This window comes from Temnothorax americanus, unplaced genomic scaffold, assembly GCF_048541705.1.
Source record: "Temnothorax americanus isolate GAGA-0224 unplaced genomic scaffold, ASM4854170v1 Scaffold12, whole genome shotgun sequence".
Taxonomy (NCBI): Eukaryota; Metazoa; Arthropoda; class Insecta; order Hymenoptera; family Formicidae; genus Temnothorax; species Temnothorax americanus.
In genome coordinates, this window is record NW_027509253.1 from 670615 (window position 1) to 688666 (window position 18052).

The following is an 18052-nucleotide window of genomic DNA, read 5'->3' on the forward strand; positions in this document are numbered from 1 at the left end:
GGAAAGTGTATTGATCTTCAATCTCAAGTTTGTATTTCTTTAATTCTTATGCAGTAATAATATCAATTGATAATATCTTTAATTAAACGATTATATCTTTTAGGTAATTTGTAACATGGCGCGCGCAAATGTCATCCCACATTACATAATCTATATCTATATACGGTACGTAGAATGATATAAAAGATCAAAGTACCTAAAATAATTTGAAAAGGGGCAGCTAACAGAAGAAAAAAATTTTCAGCAACATTATCTTTTTAAATTAGAATTAAAGCCATATATACGGTCCAAGCTTAGATCTTTGACAGCCTTATATTAATTTTCGCGTGTGTGTGTATATATATATATATATATATATATATACATATATTTTTCCAACTTATTTGACTGCGCGCCGATTATATTTGTCGGACTTGAAACACATAGCCATCATTGGAACATTAATACCCTTTTCTCCCTGGAATTAAATCGACTCGATTTAATTATCTAAAAACTGTAAATAATTTATTGCGAAAAATATTACCTCAGCCAGGATTCGAACCTGGAACCTCCCTCATTCCGTGAAGGGTGTCGTACCAATTCGACTACCGAAGCATGTGGTAATATTTATCGCGATAACCGGTTAATAATAGTTTTCTTTATTTAATTTATCTTTATATAATTATCCTTTTACATCAATATATCCGCATCTTCAACGGCAATAAAAACATTTCAATGGACACCTTGAAAAATATTCTCCTAATATATATTCCGCGTATGTACGCTGGCAATATTTTTTTATACGTTTCATTATAATTGGGGGTTTGCGTGCGTTTATATACAGACGTAACGATTTCGCTGGCGTTCATGCCTCGGCAGGTTGGGTAATCAAGCGTAATGCTTTCGGGCTTCGAACGTATACGCTCTATTTGCACCACGCATCATAGCTATACGGTAATAACGTCCCATGAGGACCTAATGTCGAGTCCGTGCTCGATTCGAGCCATAATACGAAGTGTGCGTGCGTGTGCACCATCGTGTGTCACCCCGCGCTATGTCGTGACGCGCTACAGATTTTTCTTAACCGTGAACCTCAAGGAGACGATCAACATACTCTCGTGAAGTGGTCTCATGATTTTAAATTTGAATAAACAGCCTTTATTCCAGCGCGAGACCATTTTTTCCGAGAGATTTTAAATGGATTCAACGAGTTATACTCTCATATGTACAAATTCATTAACCAACTTTTCGTTGAAGATTAGAACGTTTTCTTTACTTGACAGAATTTAATTAGATATATCTATTATTTTGCAAAATTTTTTCAAAATTTAAAGTCCCTTAAAATTTTATTATAATAAAAAGCTTGTCTGAAAAATTACTAAAGAATAAAATTTTATTATCTAAGTTTAAAGCTTGCTTGCATTTTATAATATGTGCAGATATATACATATAAAAATAATTTCGGAGACTAATCGTTAATGTATGAAAAGGAATCTCATATAATTATATAAAGAGCGAATTCTTGTATAATTTATTTTTCTTTATTTATCAAAATCTAAATTAGTACGCCAGATAAAAGTCTGTATCCAAACACTCGTTATCCGTAATTATGGAAGATGGTGTATAATAATAATTACTACACCGCATTCACACAAACGCCTGTTATACGTGAGTTGAAATATTTTTGCAATTTAGCGCTTAGCTTTTCGCGTTATATATGGAATGTCGTTGTTGCATGTATCGGGACACACGTGCGCTGTAAATCATACATTACGATCAATTAAAATAATTACAGGTAAGTAGCTTTCGTGCAGCTCATATCGGATCAATCTACACGTAACGTCGCTTTTTAACTTGTTGCATAAATATAAGATAAGACATGCGAGGATCGTGTTGTACTACTTGCGAAAGCCTCTCGATACAATATGGATACTTCCGAGATTAACGATAAGCATAACGAACGAGAATCGTAGTAGAAAAATTGTAATTGTTAAATAATCGCATAAGTTTTGATATAGTTTTAACAACGGTGTTAAAGTTTAACAATGCCAGCGGTTGCCAGCTTGATAACCTCTAATAACCATTCATTTTAAAAATACACTAGCTATTTCTTTTAATTTGCACATTTTTTTAAGTTTTAAATTTAACCTTTTTATGAATTGAGATAAAGCTTATTAGCATAAGGGTTTTGCAATCGACGCAATGTCAAATCGATGTTGGCTTTGGGAGTTCAGGCTACATATAGTCCATCATATATGGACTTCGCATATGAACCTTTGATCGCATATAAAGCTGGGTCTAATTAACCAAATCTTAATTAAAAAATTATATATTAAATAGGGGTAGAACTAAAGAATATAACAGAATTAGAAATAGCCCGATATCTCAAAATTTGAGAAAGTTACAGCATTGCAACCAAGATATCAAATCCGTACATACGCACGGACATACATTTTATAAACACGTGATTTTTCGACGTTTTAGTACATTTCCGAACACATTGGCATAGAAAACTGGAAAACAATTTTTCACAAAAACAAAGTTTCCTCTATGAAAAAGCAAAAATATTATAACACATTATATAACAACAGAAAATTAATATACTACCATACATTATTTCTAATTGTAAGTCCAAATTACAAGGAATTTTGAACTGTTCCATTGAACTGAAATAAATGTCGGAGTAACATTTGAAAAATATTTGTTTGTATAATATTTTTCAAATGTGTATGTAATATTATTAAAATACCCGCAAATACTCGCAAATTGCCGCTACTCAGGTGATAGTGTGCACCGCGGAAAAATGGGATATTATAACGAGAAAGAGTGGCGAGAAAACTTTCACGTCATTAGTACGATTGATTTATTGATGAGATTCACTTTATTGCACGACGAGAGAGGTCCTGTCCTAGAGGCGCTGGTGGCAAGAACGATACGAAACATCGAAACTACTAAAAAAGATGTGCGTCTTGTCGGCCACATTACCCGCAATTGTCAAGATGTTGCAGCGTTTTTACGCATTAAACCGGAAACGGGACTGTTTTATTTCGACAACAGTTTTCGTCCTGTAGCTTTGGAACAGCAATATATCGGCGTCATAAAAAAAAGCATTGAAACGTTTCCTGCAGGTATTGAATAAGATTGTCTACATTAAAACCATGGAACAAACACGCCGGCGTGTTCCATGGTCTTTTGTTGTCGAATTTGTTTATATATTTAGGGGCGCATGCGGCCACCACACTATATCTGACTTTATAATTATTTTTAATTTTGTTAATAATTAAGCTAATTTTATTTTTTTAAATGGGTAAGTTGTTAGTAACTATTAGTATACATATGCAAGAGTTATGTTTCCATGCTAAGATACATCTGTCACTGCTACGCTAAGAATAATTTCAATAGAGACTACATTTTGTATTTATTTATGATTACGAGTTAATTCCTTGTAAATACTATGATTAAAACAAATTTTATCTAGCACTTTAAACTTGTGATTAATGACATAAACATAATCTATTGACCATAATTTTAAGTTGTAGAATAGCATACGAATTGTGAAATTATATGCTCATATAAAATACTGCAAAAGTTGCATTCGTAATTCGATCTAATTATTTTACAAAGTGTTGGAAGTTTCTTGATCGCAAAAGTACGAAGCTGGTTTTGTGTTTGTTTTTTTGTCGAAAAAATTGTTTAAAAGGGCATTGCACTCATTGTCAGTTAGATGACACGACACAAACCGGCAGGCAGCGCGCTACTTATTCTCGTTTCGTAACTAATTGGAACACTGCTGTCAGTGCATGCAATAAGTGCCAAAGTACAATTACGATTTGGCAAGAGTTGGCTCATTTATTTAATTTATTAATTAATTATTTGTAATGATATCGCGATGTCTATTTCACGAATTGGATTTGTACGCGACACTTTTATTAAACGCGAAAGATATATAGACAGAAATTACAAAATATATACAATTAAAATGCTTCCGTGCAATTGTTAAATCTTTACGCGTATTTTAATTAAAATATATCTAGTATTGCGCACTTATTTTTTTTAACCCGTCAACTATAACTCGCTGATTAATTTAAAATTCTGAGTTCGAAGTTACCGTCAAATAAGAGTCCACATAATGCATGCGGTGCATATATTGCACGTATAATATTTAATTGAAAAGTAGAGAATATATTCGATGAAAAATTATTGCACAAAGGATTAAGAGTTTATTGATCACAAAAAATCCAACCTTAAATTGTATTTGTTTCTCCGTCCAATAAGTGGTCATAGATCAAAAGTACGTTGCAATCAGTCGGGCGCGGCGTCACGACAATATTATTACTTAATTAAATAATCACGTAAGGTTGGATAGTTTTAATTATCGTCTGCTTATAGATATTATCTTGCATTATGTTGATATTGCACGATTCTTCGAACAAATTTTAATTACCGTGATGCAGTCTCACAATCAGTATCAACGCTCCTGAGCGGATGAATTACGTTCTATTTTCTTAAACTTATAGGTATTATAGACTGACTGATTTAGGGCTTTCCGCGCAGCGAGCCGGATTTAATCACTCCGTGCGGGATCCGTTCTTCGCGATGGAACAAAGGCGGCATTTGAGTTCGGCATTCGGGCGAACATGCTCGTCCATCTGTAAAAGTCAGCGGCGTCTCCCCGTGCAAAACGGAGCTTCCTAGATTCTAATCAGGGGCTGCGTGTACCTATTAGGGACATTCATTGTGCGTGGGTGTACCGTGAATACGACAGGGGTAAGTCTCCCCCTCGGGATAGCCCCCATCGAAAAGCCAGGGATCTGACTTCGCTCTCTTTCTTTTTGTGTTTCTTTCTTTCTCTTTTTCTCTCTCCACGGAACCGTCACTTGTCACGTATGATTATGTGCGCGATTCCCTTATTTTTAATTTACAAACACTATCACACACACGACGCATGCGACCAGCACGGGGTGTATGTACATATATTCTATACAAATATACATATATAATATAGTTTGCTGACTAGCGATACAACTAAAAAAAAAACAAAAAAAAACCAATGATTTCTTATAAGAATAAGTGCGGAAGAGAGAGAGAACAGAAGTTAGTTTTATCCTAAATTAACTGCAGTCAAAAATTTAGGATTGTAATTAGCCGACGCGGAAAAAATGTTAATTTAATTTAATTTTGTTTTTCTAATTTTAAATCAAGATAAGACTTTATAATTGCTAAATTAATGTAAAAGACATTAAAAAATAAAGTCTTATATATTTAACGTATGCAAATGGCGTTCAGTTTGTTAATGAAACTTCTAGATGTATAAATAAAGATCACGTTATTAAGTTTTAATTGTATAGCAAAAGAGAGTTATATATAAAAAATAATTATGATGAATAATGAGCGCATTAACTTAATAGTATTATTCGCATTTATATCTTTTAACATCTTATATCTGTACATTTTATAGTGTGTGTTACTAAAATATTTCACAATTTAATCTTATAATTTCTAATGAAAAGGCGTAACCCACTTTTATCGTTCTCTTTTATCTCTTTTCCTCACGCAAACATACACACCCCTTCAGGTATAGCAGCGCGACATGCTGGACTCACCGTGCGGGGTTAACGAGCATCAACGAGCACGAGGATCGCCCTGCGTAAAAACATATATACAAGCGCGACGTCCTCGTGCAGGCTTCCAGAAGTTATCGGGCTACTTCCGAGGCCATGCAGCGCTACCGCGGCGCGCCGGCCAGCTATCTTTCAATGATCGCGCATCTGTCGTGCATTTTGGTGAATCACTCCGTTCCGTGGAGCGCCCGGACGGGCGTTGCTCCATATTATGGCTTCCACGGTCCGCGGGTGTTCCGGGATATTGCGTTCCCGATATAGACCAGCCGACTGACTGGCCGGGTCAGCTGCGGAAGCGATGGCTCGTGCCACCGGCGCGGCGCGAAGCGAAACCATAAGGCCCGCAATTATGGGGTTTGCGGTCGGCTCCGCGATGATTTGTCGGCCTCTTCCTCGGTAATTAACGGGATGACTTTCAACGGCGGCGCCGAATCTTCCCGCGTGATTTTTTCGCTGTGTCTGCCGTCCATGAAGCCTATAGGATCTACCTAGCCGATTTCCCATACGTTACGTCGGCGAATTCTAACGAGTTAATTAGACGGATTTGATATGAATTATTGAATAAAGTTTCTATTTTTGGACACAATATATAGGCTTGTTAATAAACTCTTGAAATTATCTTTTAAGGGGTTTATCAAGGATATCTTAATAAATCGTAAAGAGAATTTTGTTATCTCTAAAATTTGCTATCTCTGATATTTTTCCAGAAAACAGATTGTTACATTTTATATAACTTATCCTGTGTAATTAATGATATTTAAAAACCTAAAAATATTTTTATAAAGTTTTTACTATATATTTATATATTTAAAAGGGTTTACTTAATTTTTTTAAAAAATCTTGTAATTTTTGTTAGTGTTATTTTGCAATTATCTTGCCATTTTAGATATATATTCTCTGTGATAGATAGATAATATAGATATATATTCTCTATCTTGCATATATTCTCTCTATATATACAATCAAACTTATTTTCCGTTTTACTGACAACATACAGCTTTCATTTACGTTCAAAGCATCACCGTGCGTGTTATAAATATATGAAATTATAGCGAGACGTTATTGTAATGGCCATTTCCCACCAGGGAAATTAATTTAATTGATATGTTATCGAATGTTATTGAAACGTTTTTTAAAATAAACGTTTATTAAACGAATTTAACTGCACGTCAATTGTACACGAGCGTATATATATCGTTTGTATAAAAAATTTATGTTTTATTCGACTGTTATATAAATCGGTAAAGCGCCTCTACCGCGCCCGCGGCGGAAAGGGACGTTATGAAATTTTATTCCCGCTGGCCGGCTCGAATATTATTTAGCGCGTCGCTTTTGCTGTTGTGTTTACCAAAGCTCTCCATTCTGCGACCGCAGAGAGAAAGAGAGAGAGAAAGAGAGAGAGAGAGAGAGAGAGAGAGAGAGAGAGAGAGAGAGAGAGAGGGAAAGGGGAGAGAAAGAGAAAAGCCTTTGCCTCCGCAATCGATATATGAAGCACCGCGGCACTCCCCGGAGAGAATCGCGATATGTATTTTCAGAAAGCGCTTGTACGCTCCTCGAGCACTGCCATGCACCCTCACCAGTTCGCGGAGCTTCTGTTTGCACGCGGTACCTTTCATCCGTGGCTGTTTACCGTTTGATCTTATTATTTCATTCGTCTAAATTTAAACACTTCACCCTTACGATACCCGTGGTTTGTTTTCCCGTCTCACCGCCGCGAGACGACGTGAAACCGGATTGGAGGGGACTCGCGCCGTGTTCACCCCCCGAGGAGTCCTTGGCGGTGGCGAATTTGGGCAAACTTATCGTAGCCCGAAACTATAACTTTCTTCCGCCGAATGTTAAAAAGTTTAAAAAATATTTAAATTAAAAATAAATTATTAATAGGCATTTTTTTAAATTAAAGTTTTGCAAAAAAATATCTGTAATTTAAAGAGAAGAAGAACTGGTGTATATATGATAAATAGGTATAAAATGAAAGCAAAAGTTTAAAAATTTAATCAGAGACGAGAAACATATAGTATAGCTGGTTTCCCGAACAATAGTGCAGACAATCGTTTTATGCAAACAAGGTAAAATTATATATTGTAATGAAAAATATGAGGAAAAACTCGCGTAAGTGCTAAAAATCCGTAATACGTGATTTTCGCATGACGAAAACCACAAAGGATGCAAGGTAGATCAAGACTGTCACACACCCTCGAAAGCGAGCCGGTGAGTTTAACCGCGTTACAGGCTGGTATAAGCCAAACCAAACATTGACATGTTCAATCATAGCGATCTCTCATAGTCAGCTAGAGCGATGACGGAGGAGAAGGAAAAGGTGGAAGAGAAGGAGGAAGAGGGGGGAAGGAATGAGGGAGGCATGAACAAGCACATAGGATATGTAAGGCCAGATAGAGATAGAGAAAAAGAGAGGGAGAGAGAGAGAGAGAGAGAGAGAGAGGGAAGGATAAAGAAAGAGAGAGAGAGAGAGAGAACCGCATCGTACACCATCTGGCCTCTGACGGGGGGTTGGCACTAAGGGGTAGAAATTGAAATGAAAACAGGGCGCTACCCCAAAACCGTGCCGCGTCTTTGCTATGGTTGTCAATGAGGGCTATTAGGGGACGATATGTTTTTCTTCTTCACAGATTTCCTCTGTGACGCGTTGACTTCCACCTAGACCCGATGACAGGAGCGATGATTGCTCGTCCATGACGAGCAGGCGAGACCGGGAAAGAGCGCGATGATTATTATTCATTCTCGTCTCACTATGTAATTGACAAACGCAAATAGAATGTCGAAAATATTATAAAGTATTATTCGCTATTGTTCAATTCAAATAATGCTTTAAAAATTACAAAGTTATAAAGTATATAAGTATAAAAACATCTTTGAGCTTTGCGTTTGAAATATTATCCATTAATTTATGTCTTATCTTATTAAATTAAAAAATAATTCAAAAGTTTACGTTTTGAAATTAAAATGTTTTAAATTTTTATTTTTATTTTGTACAAAATGACACAAAATGATTTCTTATACTTGTATCATGTCAGTATTTTTATTAATAATGCAGAAATGCATTCGTCATGTTAATTTTCAAAATATAGCCACTCATAAATCATCGTTTATCTAATATCAATTATACGTCGATCTTTCTAACGTGTTCTGATAGTTTTTAATATGAATTTATGGATAACGAGACGTTGAACTCCATGATAAGTCTACGCGGTGATCGCAAATGATGTACGCGCAGAGTTCGTTTATTGCTCTAATTGAGGTATGCGGGCAGTGCTCGAATTCTGAATATCTGCGGGTTATTTTCATCATATTGTTATGCATCGATTGACGGGTATAACGATATACGCATCTCGTCTACGAACTGTATAGAAATTATAAATTATCTGACGAAAATTACGAAATTAATGTTCATTGTGTATGCATGTAAATTGGCCAGAATATTAAATGTTATTATGTATTAATGTCGAAAGAATATAAATTTTGTATTTAATGTAATCATAACATTGTACATATCATTGTAATGTTATAAAAATGCAAAACTCTTCAAAAATTTTATTTGTGATATTTCAATCAAAGCTGGAACTTTTAGTTAAAAAATATGAGATTTAATAAATCTAAAATTTTACCCATTATCGACATTCATTATCATAATTGTAGTATTTATATTTATGGCACGTATATATATTTTATTACAATATACTGAAACTGTACATTCATTATATATTATATATTTAGCTTTATATGTGTGTGTATATATATATCATATTTATACATTATGTTCGAACACACTGGGAATACCGTAAATCGAGGAGCTGCACGTTTATGCATTATCGACCAAGGCGAAAAAAAGTGCGAATAATACACGTTACACGTGGTAACGATGTTCTGAATAGTGCTCGAGCTGCCTCGACGAGCACTTGGCGTAAGAGCATTGAGAAGGTCACGTGTCGACTCGTGCATATACCGGATGTCATGGTTTTGTCGTATTTAACGCCTCCTCTATGGTCTATTCACTTCGCGGTAAAAGCATGGGCGGTTCCTTTTCCGCCTAAATAATAATCAACAACGTTTTCGAGGTGCAGAGGCCCATGCCATGAGAAACGAACGTATGCGATAACGCTGGTGAACAATTAACGCTGGACAACAATTGAAACACAATGTTCGTTTTGATATAAAAAAATTATTACATACCCCCCTTAAGAAGAAATCTGATGAGAAAAGAAAAGAGAAAAAGACAAAACAAATTAATAAAACTAATTATCTGTGTAATTTTAATAAAAGTCAGGAAAATTTTCAGAAATTAAGATATTTATAAAAAATATAAGTAATAAATTATTTAAAATTGTCAAACGGGTCATCCTTGGTAGTTCTAGTGTTAATAGATATAAAAATTAACTAAATTTTACAGTTCTTGCATTTATTTTAATTGATTGTAATACATATTCTTATAAATGCATGGCGTGTTAAAAATGTCGACGTCTCTTCATTTTTAAACGATAATTTTTTAATAGGAGAATTATGTTACGATATGGCCGTGCGATAGCCGGCACTCCTTCACGTTGACACACTCGCCGTTATACCGGCGGCTTATTTCACTTACGCGGATAAGCGGACATTTTCACGGACGATTACGTGACGAGAGCATGGGAACTGGGCTACGAAATGCTTCGATTTAGTGCCGCCATAAATCTACGCGTGATTTGCAATGCGTGCCACGGACGATCGTGTGGGATCTCTCTCTTTCTCTCTCTCTCTCTCTCTCTCTCTCTCTCTCTGGGTGAGCGTAGGAGTGCCGCGTCAAGTATTGTGTTCCGGGCGCAACTATTTCGTCTACAATAGCCCGTTTGACAAAACTGCGAAGCAATGACCGTGATCGATCACGGTTTTGCTACGGCATCGTTTACGAATGATCACTTTCGATTACGCGCAGATAAACCGTCAGGAATTGTTATGCTCGATGCTTTCTCAAGTGTAATCTACATTTCAAAAAATAGATATTTTCCGATAAATGAGAAAAAAGAAAATGCATTAAGTCAGGAGAAGCCACGAGTTTACAAATTTTTGGATTTTCTTGCTAAAAGTTGATTTTAAAAAGATTTGATTTTTCTATAACGCTATAGATTCTAGTGTAATAATTATGTAATTATTTTTAACAATATAGATTCTGCTTTGGTCTGCTTTGTCTCTGCGTTCATGACTCTCATTAATGCGTTCGACAAGTTTCCATCTCACGTTTTAATGATATATCGTTCCCTAATGATTTTCTGATCTTCCACAATGTTATCGTGGACATCATCCTCTTACGCATCGCCGGGAAGGGAGGTAGCAATGAGGTTGCTGAAGAAAGTCGACTATGGGGGACTAGAGACGCAGAGATAGATAGATAGATAGACAGATAGCTATAGATCGAGAAGAGAAACGGTGCGAGCGTACAATTATCCTAATGGAGCCGTGAACACCAGCACGCATTATCGATTCGACGTAAGCACTTTTATACTGACTCTCTACGTAACTCAAGGTATATATAACTTGGCGCGACACAAAGCGACTTTTTTTCGTCGTATATACGTGAATTCGTAATTCACGCGTGTTTTAATGAGCTTTTTTGTTGCAACTACTTCAAATACGTTATTTTTCTACGGCCTTTTTAATTTTAACTTTCGTTACTTTAGTTTTCAAATTATAATTATTTATATTCTTGATCTATTTTTTATTTGTTTCTGACCAAAGAAGCTTTTCTTCGTTTTTTCTTTGTTATTTCTCAAAACGCGCCGCACGGACAAATTTTATGATAGAAAAGAGGCAACAGACATATTTGAAACAAAATGATAAAAATCATGCATTTTTATATAATCAGAGAGTTCTTTTCCTTTCCTCCCCTCCCACAGAGAAGGTCCCTCGCGTTCGAGCAAACTATAAAGTCTGCCGCGAAGCCATCTAAACGATTATTCCCAATTAACGGGCGGCCCACGAAAATCGGCAACAAACCCAGCGGGAAGGCGATCCTCGTACATCGGCGCACACGAGAGACGTCGGAATGAACAATCCACTCGTCAGTACGTGCCACGTGCTCGCACGTGTCAGGAACGTGCCGCAACAACTGGTGCCCCGCTCGCGCGTCGCGCCATGTGCCTCCGATGAATATGTACCACCCTGTACGCCGGAGGGGGTGACACGCGCGTGTTGCTTCGCAGGATGAAGGATTACATCGTGAGCGGTGACTGTGTTGTGTTACTTTTTCTCTATCTTCGTACAAAGAACGGAGTTCGCTTCTCTTCAATCTCGCGACGGATTCCTCCTCTTAACAAAAATGACCGGGCAGCGATGCTCCTCAAATTACGAACTATCGGAAATAAAGCGTCCCTTCTGCAATGCACCCATATTTTTATATGCGTATGGTATGTCTCAAAGTAAAAACGCGTTACGATCGCCCGCATTCCGAGCGAGTATTATGTTTTCAAGTGGACGACGGCTTTATCGACAATAAAGCTCTCGAGATGTAACTTCTAATCGACAATACTATCCCGTGACCAACTGTCGACACTTTACATAGATCGAAGTTGAACGTGTTCTGGATAACATATGGGACAGAGTCGAGTGTGTCTCGCGCTGTGTGTTTCGTGACCCTTTTCGCGACGGACTACTTCAAGGATTGATACCATCATTTCGGGCTTTCTCGTTTGCAAATTGACACACTCTTAGCTTTCCCCTACATAGTTTATGTTCCACCCAATTTTTAACGTCCATTTTTATTCCTTTTCCCAGTAAAGAACTATCTTCGGTATTTAAGTGGAAGCGATATAATTTTAGTTAGATTCAAATTTTGACGCAAGATGGATACTTGTATTTCTGACAAGACAAAAGCGTGAGACACTTGGCGCCAGCTCAATCTTTTAGCATTTATATAGCGTTAAGGTTTAACAATAAATTAAAATAACAGTTCAATACCTAATTTAAATTTTAAAGATGCTCCTAAGAAATACTTATCGTAGAAAATAACATAAAAGTGTCAACTAAAAAAAAAGCACTCACATTCTTCCTTGATAGTAAAACGGCTTGGCGTTTTGACCCTCCGTTCTAAAACAAAAGAAAAAAAATGTAAACAAATTGAAGGGCTAAATTAAAAATAAGTTTCCCCTATAGTCCAGTCACTATGTACAAAAAAACGGATTATAAAAGACATAATTCTGACCCAGGATTTTTCTTTTGGGGGGTGTTGGGGGGCTCAAGAAAAGCTTAATCTCAAGTTTTCGACCTCTGTTTCCCGCTTGCTTTTTTTACGGGAGTAAAAAATGTGAAAAAATGGTTTTTTCGCGATAACTCGGTTTCTAATAAAGTTACAAGGTCGAATCGGATCTCATTTTAAAGCTTTTTTTACGCTCTACAAATTATGTCGTATGACATTTTTACGTACGATCGATTGTTTTTGAGGCATCGAACAAGAAAGGGAAATAAAAAAGTATGATATTTAGTTTTTTTCTTTTTACTCATTATTGTCGTCCGAAATTGCAAAAATGCTTCAAATAAAACTTGTAGAGCGTAAAAAAACCTACAATATTCATTTGTTATTCNTTNNNTTTAGTTGNNAATTACGCCTTGTAGAGCGCCTCAAAGTGGAGAGTCGTCGCCATCGCGTCAGCGGCGCGTTGGTTACGTCGATACGCGGCACCGAACGCTTTCAGACTTCATTGTTTTCTTCATGGTTTTATATAAAGTAAACATACTAGCAAATGTTTACTATATATAGTAAACATCTGCTCGCCGCGGCGCCGGTCCTTTTTATTGCATTTGCCAGTCGTTTTCTGTATATCGCAGCGAGCGGATGCTTTTCGAAACGAGAATTTTGTGGACATTTTGTTAATGCAGTTTTTGGACATTTTATCAGTGCAGTTTTTAGTGAACAACAATGAGTGACTCGGATTGTTTTATATGTGAAAAACCTTTGATAACAGACGTTCAAGTGGTGAAATCGAGAGGTATTAAATCTCTTTTATTGGCGAGCGAGCAAAGAGTAGATGCGGAATATCATCGAAAGTTGCAGACATTGACCGAAGTTGCTGTACACGGGGCGTGTTACAAAACGTATTCGAATAAAAGATTAGCTTCGTTGGCTTCTCGGCGAAGTGGCAATGGCGAATCACCATCAACATCAAGAGAAGAACAGTGTCAAGACATGAATAACTTGTTATTTATTAATGAACAAGAATATTGTCACTTAGATATAAAACTGCACGCTTTCATGTATTCTTCAATGAAACGGTAAGTGTAATTTTTGTTTTAAAACAACTATCTGCAATGGCAAATACGTGTTTGATTCCCTTAAGAAAACTTGACGGTTTCAAAATATAATAATTTCAGGCTTTGCAAGATTTATTTGCAGGCGTAGTGCGATATGGAATTTTCAACGAAATTAAAGTAATAAATAAGAACATTTTACGATTTTTATTGCTGTGCAAGTTTTATTTGAAGCGTTTATACAGATTCGTGTGCGAAAAATGATAAAATAGAAAAAAAACTTTTTTGCGTCAATGAAATCGGAAATCTTAGCGAAAGCGTTCGGTGCCGCGTATCGACGTAACCAACGCGCCGCTGACGCGATGGCGACGACTCTCCACTTTGAGGCGCTCTACAAGGCGTAATTTCCAACTAAATGAAATGAATAACAAATGAATATTGTAGGTTTTTTTACGCTCTACAAGTTTTATTTGAAGCATTTTTGCAATTTCGGACGACAATAATGAGTAAAAAGAAAAAAACTAAATATCATACTTTTTTATTTCCCTTTCTTGTTCGATGCCTCAAAAACAATCGATCGTACGTAAAAATGTCATACGACATAATTTGTAGAGCGTAAAAAAAGCTTTAAAATGAGATCCGATTCGACCTTGTAACTTTATTAGAAACCGAGTTATCGCGAAAAAACCATTTTTTCACATTTTTTACTCCCGTAAAAAAAGCAAGCGGGAAACAGAGGTCGAAAACTTGAGATTAAGCTTTTCTTGAGCCCCCCAACACCCCCCAAAAGAAAAATCCTGGGTCAGAATTATGTCTTTTTTAAATGTACATAGTGACTGGACTACTATCAATATACAACCAAGTTTAAAACAAAAAGAAGAAAAACGGATGGTGCCACGATGTAGTTGCTACTGTTTAAAATGCCTTTTCATGCTGACGCTCGACGCTCGATTTGGGCGTCAAACTTGATCACGTGATAGGTCACGTAACAGTCTTTTTAATTCCAGCGTCAAATGGCAAAAGCTCAACTGTGTTCAGCTTTGACGCTTGACGCTCGTTTCAGTCAATTGCTTGTTTCGACGCTCGCATATTTGATGCTATTTCGCCTTCTTACCGATGAAGTTGGTCACGTGACCAGTTTTGACGCCCTAAATCAAGCGTCGAGCGTCAGCATGAAAAGGCCCCTTAACAATAAAATAATAGCAATAACAAAATTTTGGATTTAATTAAATTTGCTAACAAGCTTTTACAGATCAATTTAAGTTAAAATTATTTTATGCTTGTTAATTGAAGTATCTCTTTGCTTCTTGTCGCACGGATTACATAAAAAAATACTCTATAAAATTCTCAGAAAAGTCGGTTTACCGTTAGTATTCTGGGACTGTTGGAGATTTGGGTGCGCGTCGACACTGAATGCGTGAACGCCGTTTGCGTATCTCGGCGTTGTAGGCGCCATAACTTTTTTTATAGAACATTGTGTGCGTCACTAACATTTTAACTTGCCTGCACTTTTCTCATGGCAGGGCAATACATAATTTACTCGCCGCTATTACGAGCGAGTTCTAAACATATATTTCGTGCGACGCGATATTGCGATTCGCCACTCTTTTAAACGCGAATTATTAGATTACTTATGCATGTACGCATGATAATCCTTATCATATCATGGTTCGAATCATATGCGTATAAAAATATTTTGTCAAGTGATTTTCACGCATGCAAAATTAATCATATTGTGCTTTATACGATAATTGTATTTCTTTGTATGCGTATTGTGTAATTTACGTTGATTCTGATTAATTACAAATAGAGAATAAATATTTGATCGTTAAAAAAATATTTGAAAAATCAAACAAAATAACGATATTGCGAAATAAAATATTCCGCTAAAAAATTACACAAGATTTTTCTTTGTTAGTAATTATTATAATATTATTGTAACGAATTCTGACAAATACATCAATTTGGATTTTTCAATGAAACAAGAGAACAGTAATTTGCATATAAATTGCAGCAAAAATAATATTTTAAAACGCATTTTCCATATCGCAAATAATTTCTCTTTTATATTAAAAATTTATATCGGTTTAATTATATAATGATTTGATGACCTTTATATAGCTTTTATAGTGTCCTGTTTTATTTATGATTTTTATGTATATATCAATAATATATTCAGTTATCTGAATATTATCAATTTATAAATCTAAAACTTCACGCGCGAGTTTAAAGTCGTCTGATAATATCAATTCTCGAAAAGTACCGATAATCACATTTTTGTTAATCAGACTCGCAATATGTCATAGATGGAATATAGATCCGTGTAAAAGTATTCATGCATTTAAGCTCTACTTCCTCAGTTCTTTTTTTCAGTTTCTTTGTTGTCTGTTCATATGGTAAAATCACGTTTATTGACCATTAAAAATGTATGCAGATTTCAAGCGTGTTCGCCGTTTCGATCAAACTTCAAAACGAGCGATTAACAAGAACAATTAATTGGATTATTGATGTATAAGTATGTAAAAGTTATTGTTTCAATAAATAACTGTGTTTTAAGGCCGACAAATAATCTGCGCGCAATTTGAGTGGAAAAAAAAATATAAAAATTCACACAAATTTTATTAGGTTATAATGAACCAATTGAATTGAAGATGACATCTCTAGTTACTTATTGTTAAAAATTACTTACCAGTTAAAGGTTAAAGTTTCACTTATTCTTAACAATAATTAATATTTTGATGTCAGATTGCCATCAACTTAAAAAAAATGTAAAAGTAATTTGTTGATTTTTTGTAAATCCGTAACGTCACATTTTCTTTCTTTTCCGCAAATTTCATGTAAGCACACTCGACATCAAGTTGTCAAAAATAAAGAAAATACCTATATATACGGAAGATAAAATTAATGAGAGTTCTCTGCGTAGAAGAGTTTTCTCTCAATTTAAGAGTTAAGCACAAAGCTAATGGTTTCTTTTTAGAAAATTTTTGTTTCTTGCGGCTATATAGAAAAACATTGGAAAAATAGAAGTTTCAACTTTCGCACTTTTGTAGCAAAGATATCTAAATTAATTTAGAATTTTTTTTAAACATAATGTATTATATATAATGTATATAATGTATTGTCTATCAAAAATCTATTATAATACTTTCAAATCAATCTATATATCAACCGATCAAGATTTATTCATGCATAGATTAATCAAAGTTAATCCCGGGTTGTATGTATAATTTCGCTATTGTTGAAAAGTTTGCGATTAAATGATAAACAATAAACAATATTTGATAAAATATATAAAATTGGGACAGAACTAATAAAATTATATAATTTTCTAGTAGTTATATATTTTTACACATCTGGATCTGTAATATTAGTATTGAGATAATTGCGATATCTTAATTTTTTTACTGTATTCATTGAAAATTATTATTTTTTTATTCAAGCTATCTTTCATCTTCATGGTTTCAAAATTGTGTCTCCTCCCCGAAAATATACGTATCTATAATTTAAATCAAATAAATGCCTATGTGGTTTATATTTAAATATGTTTCTGGATTAAATGCGTGGCGGAAAACGTGTAACATTTAGACTCGTGTCCTTTCGAGTCCACGCAATCCCGCCGTGTGCCGGCGACATAATCGTAAGGTTACATAAACGCGGCCTAAACGCCATTTAGTTCCCATCACGAACCACTTAATCTCCGATCGCGTAAACTCCCAGTGGCAACAACCAGGGAAGGGAACCAACAATGCATTGTGAAGAGAAAGAGAGAGAGACGCATGTGATTATGTTCTCGACAAACAGGAGAACTCTCTGGTCCCGCAAGAGTCACGTGGCGCCGTAGAAGTGAACACCATTTCTCTCCTCTTTCGGTAGTGTAGCGCTTCACGGAAAAACTTACCCTATCCGCGATAGGCGATCGGCGAGCACGCCTCCAAGAAAAACAACCCCGAGGCCTCGATCGGGCCTGCGTTCCCACGTATATACGCTAACTCAATCCCAGTAACGGTTCGGATTACACACCGCTTATATTCGGAGTACATCGCCGAAACGATACACATCCGGAAATTCAATTTCTTAAATAATTAATACTTAATAATTAATTTTTAATGATCAATAATAGTGACATTTTAACAATTAGTACATTGCTATAAAAAAGATGCAGTACCTTTTATTGAGAAAACTATCTTAAAGTTTCTATTTTATGTTACAACGAGGTG

At 35.6% G+C, this 18052-nt stretch overlaps 1 protein-coding gene across 2 annotated transcripts in view; it reads right to left on the reverse strand.

The window, feature by feature from the left end:
• The window catches only part of Lim3 (Lim3 homeobox protein), a 61370-nt gene that overhangs the window by 29403 nt on the left and 13915 nt on the right, over positions 1-18052 (reverse strand). The window contains exon 2 of one of the 2 annotated variants that reach the window (XM_077398982.1): positions 12633-12677. The exons of the other annotated variant lie outside the window; for it this stretch is intronic. Coding sequence (XP_077255108.1) covers positions 12633-12677 — 45 coding nt within the window. The remainder of the gene's footprint in view (positions 1-12632; positions 12678-18052) is intronic. 2 annotated transcript variants of the gene reach the window in all.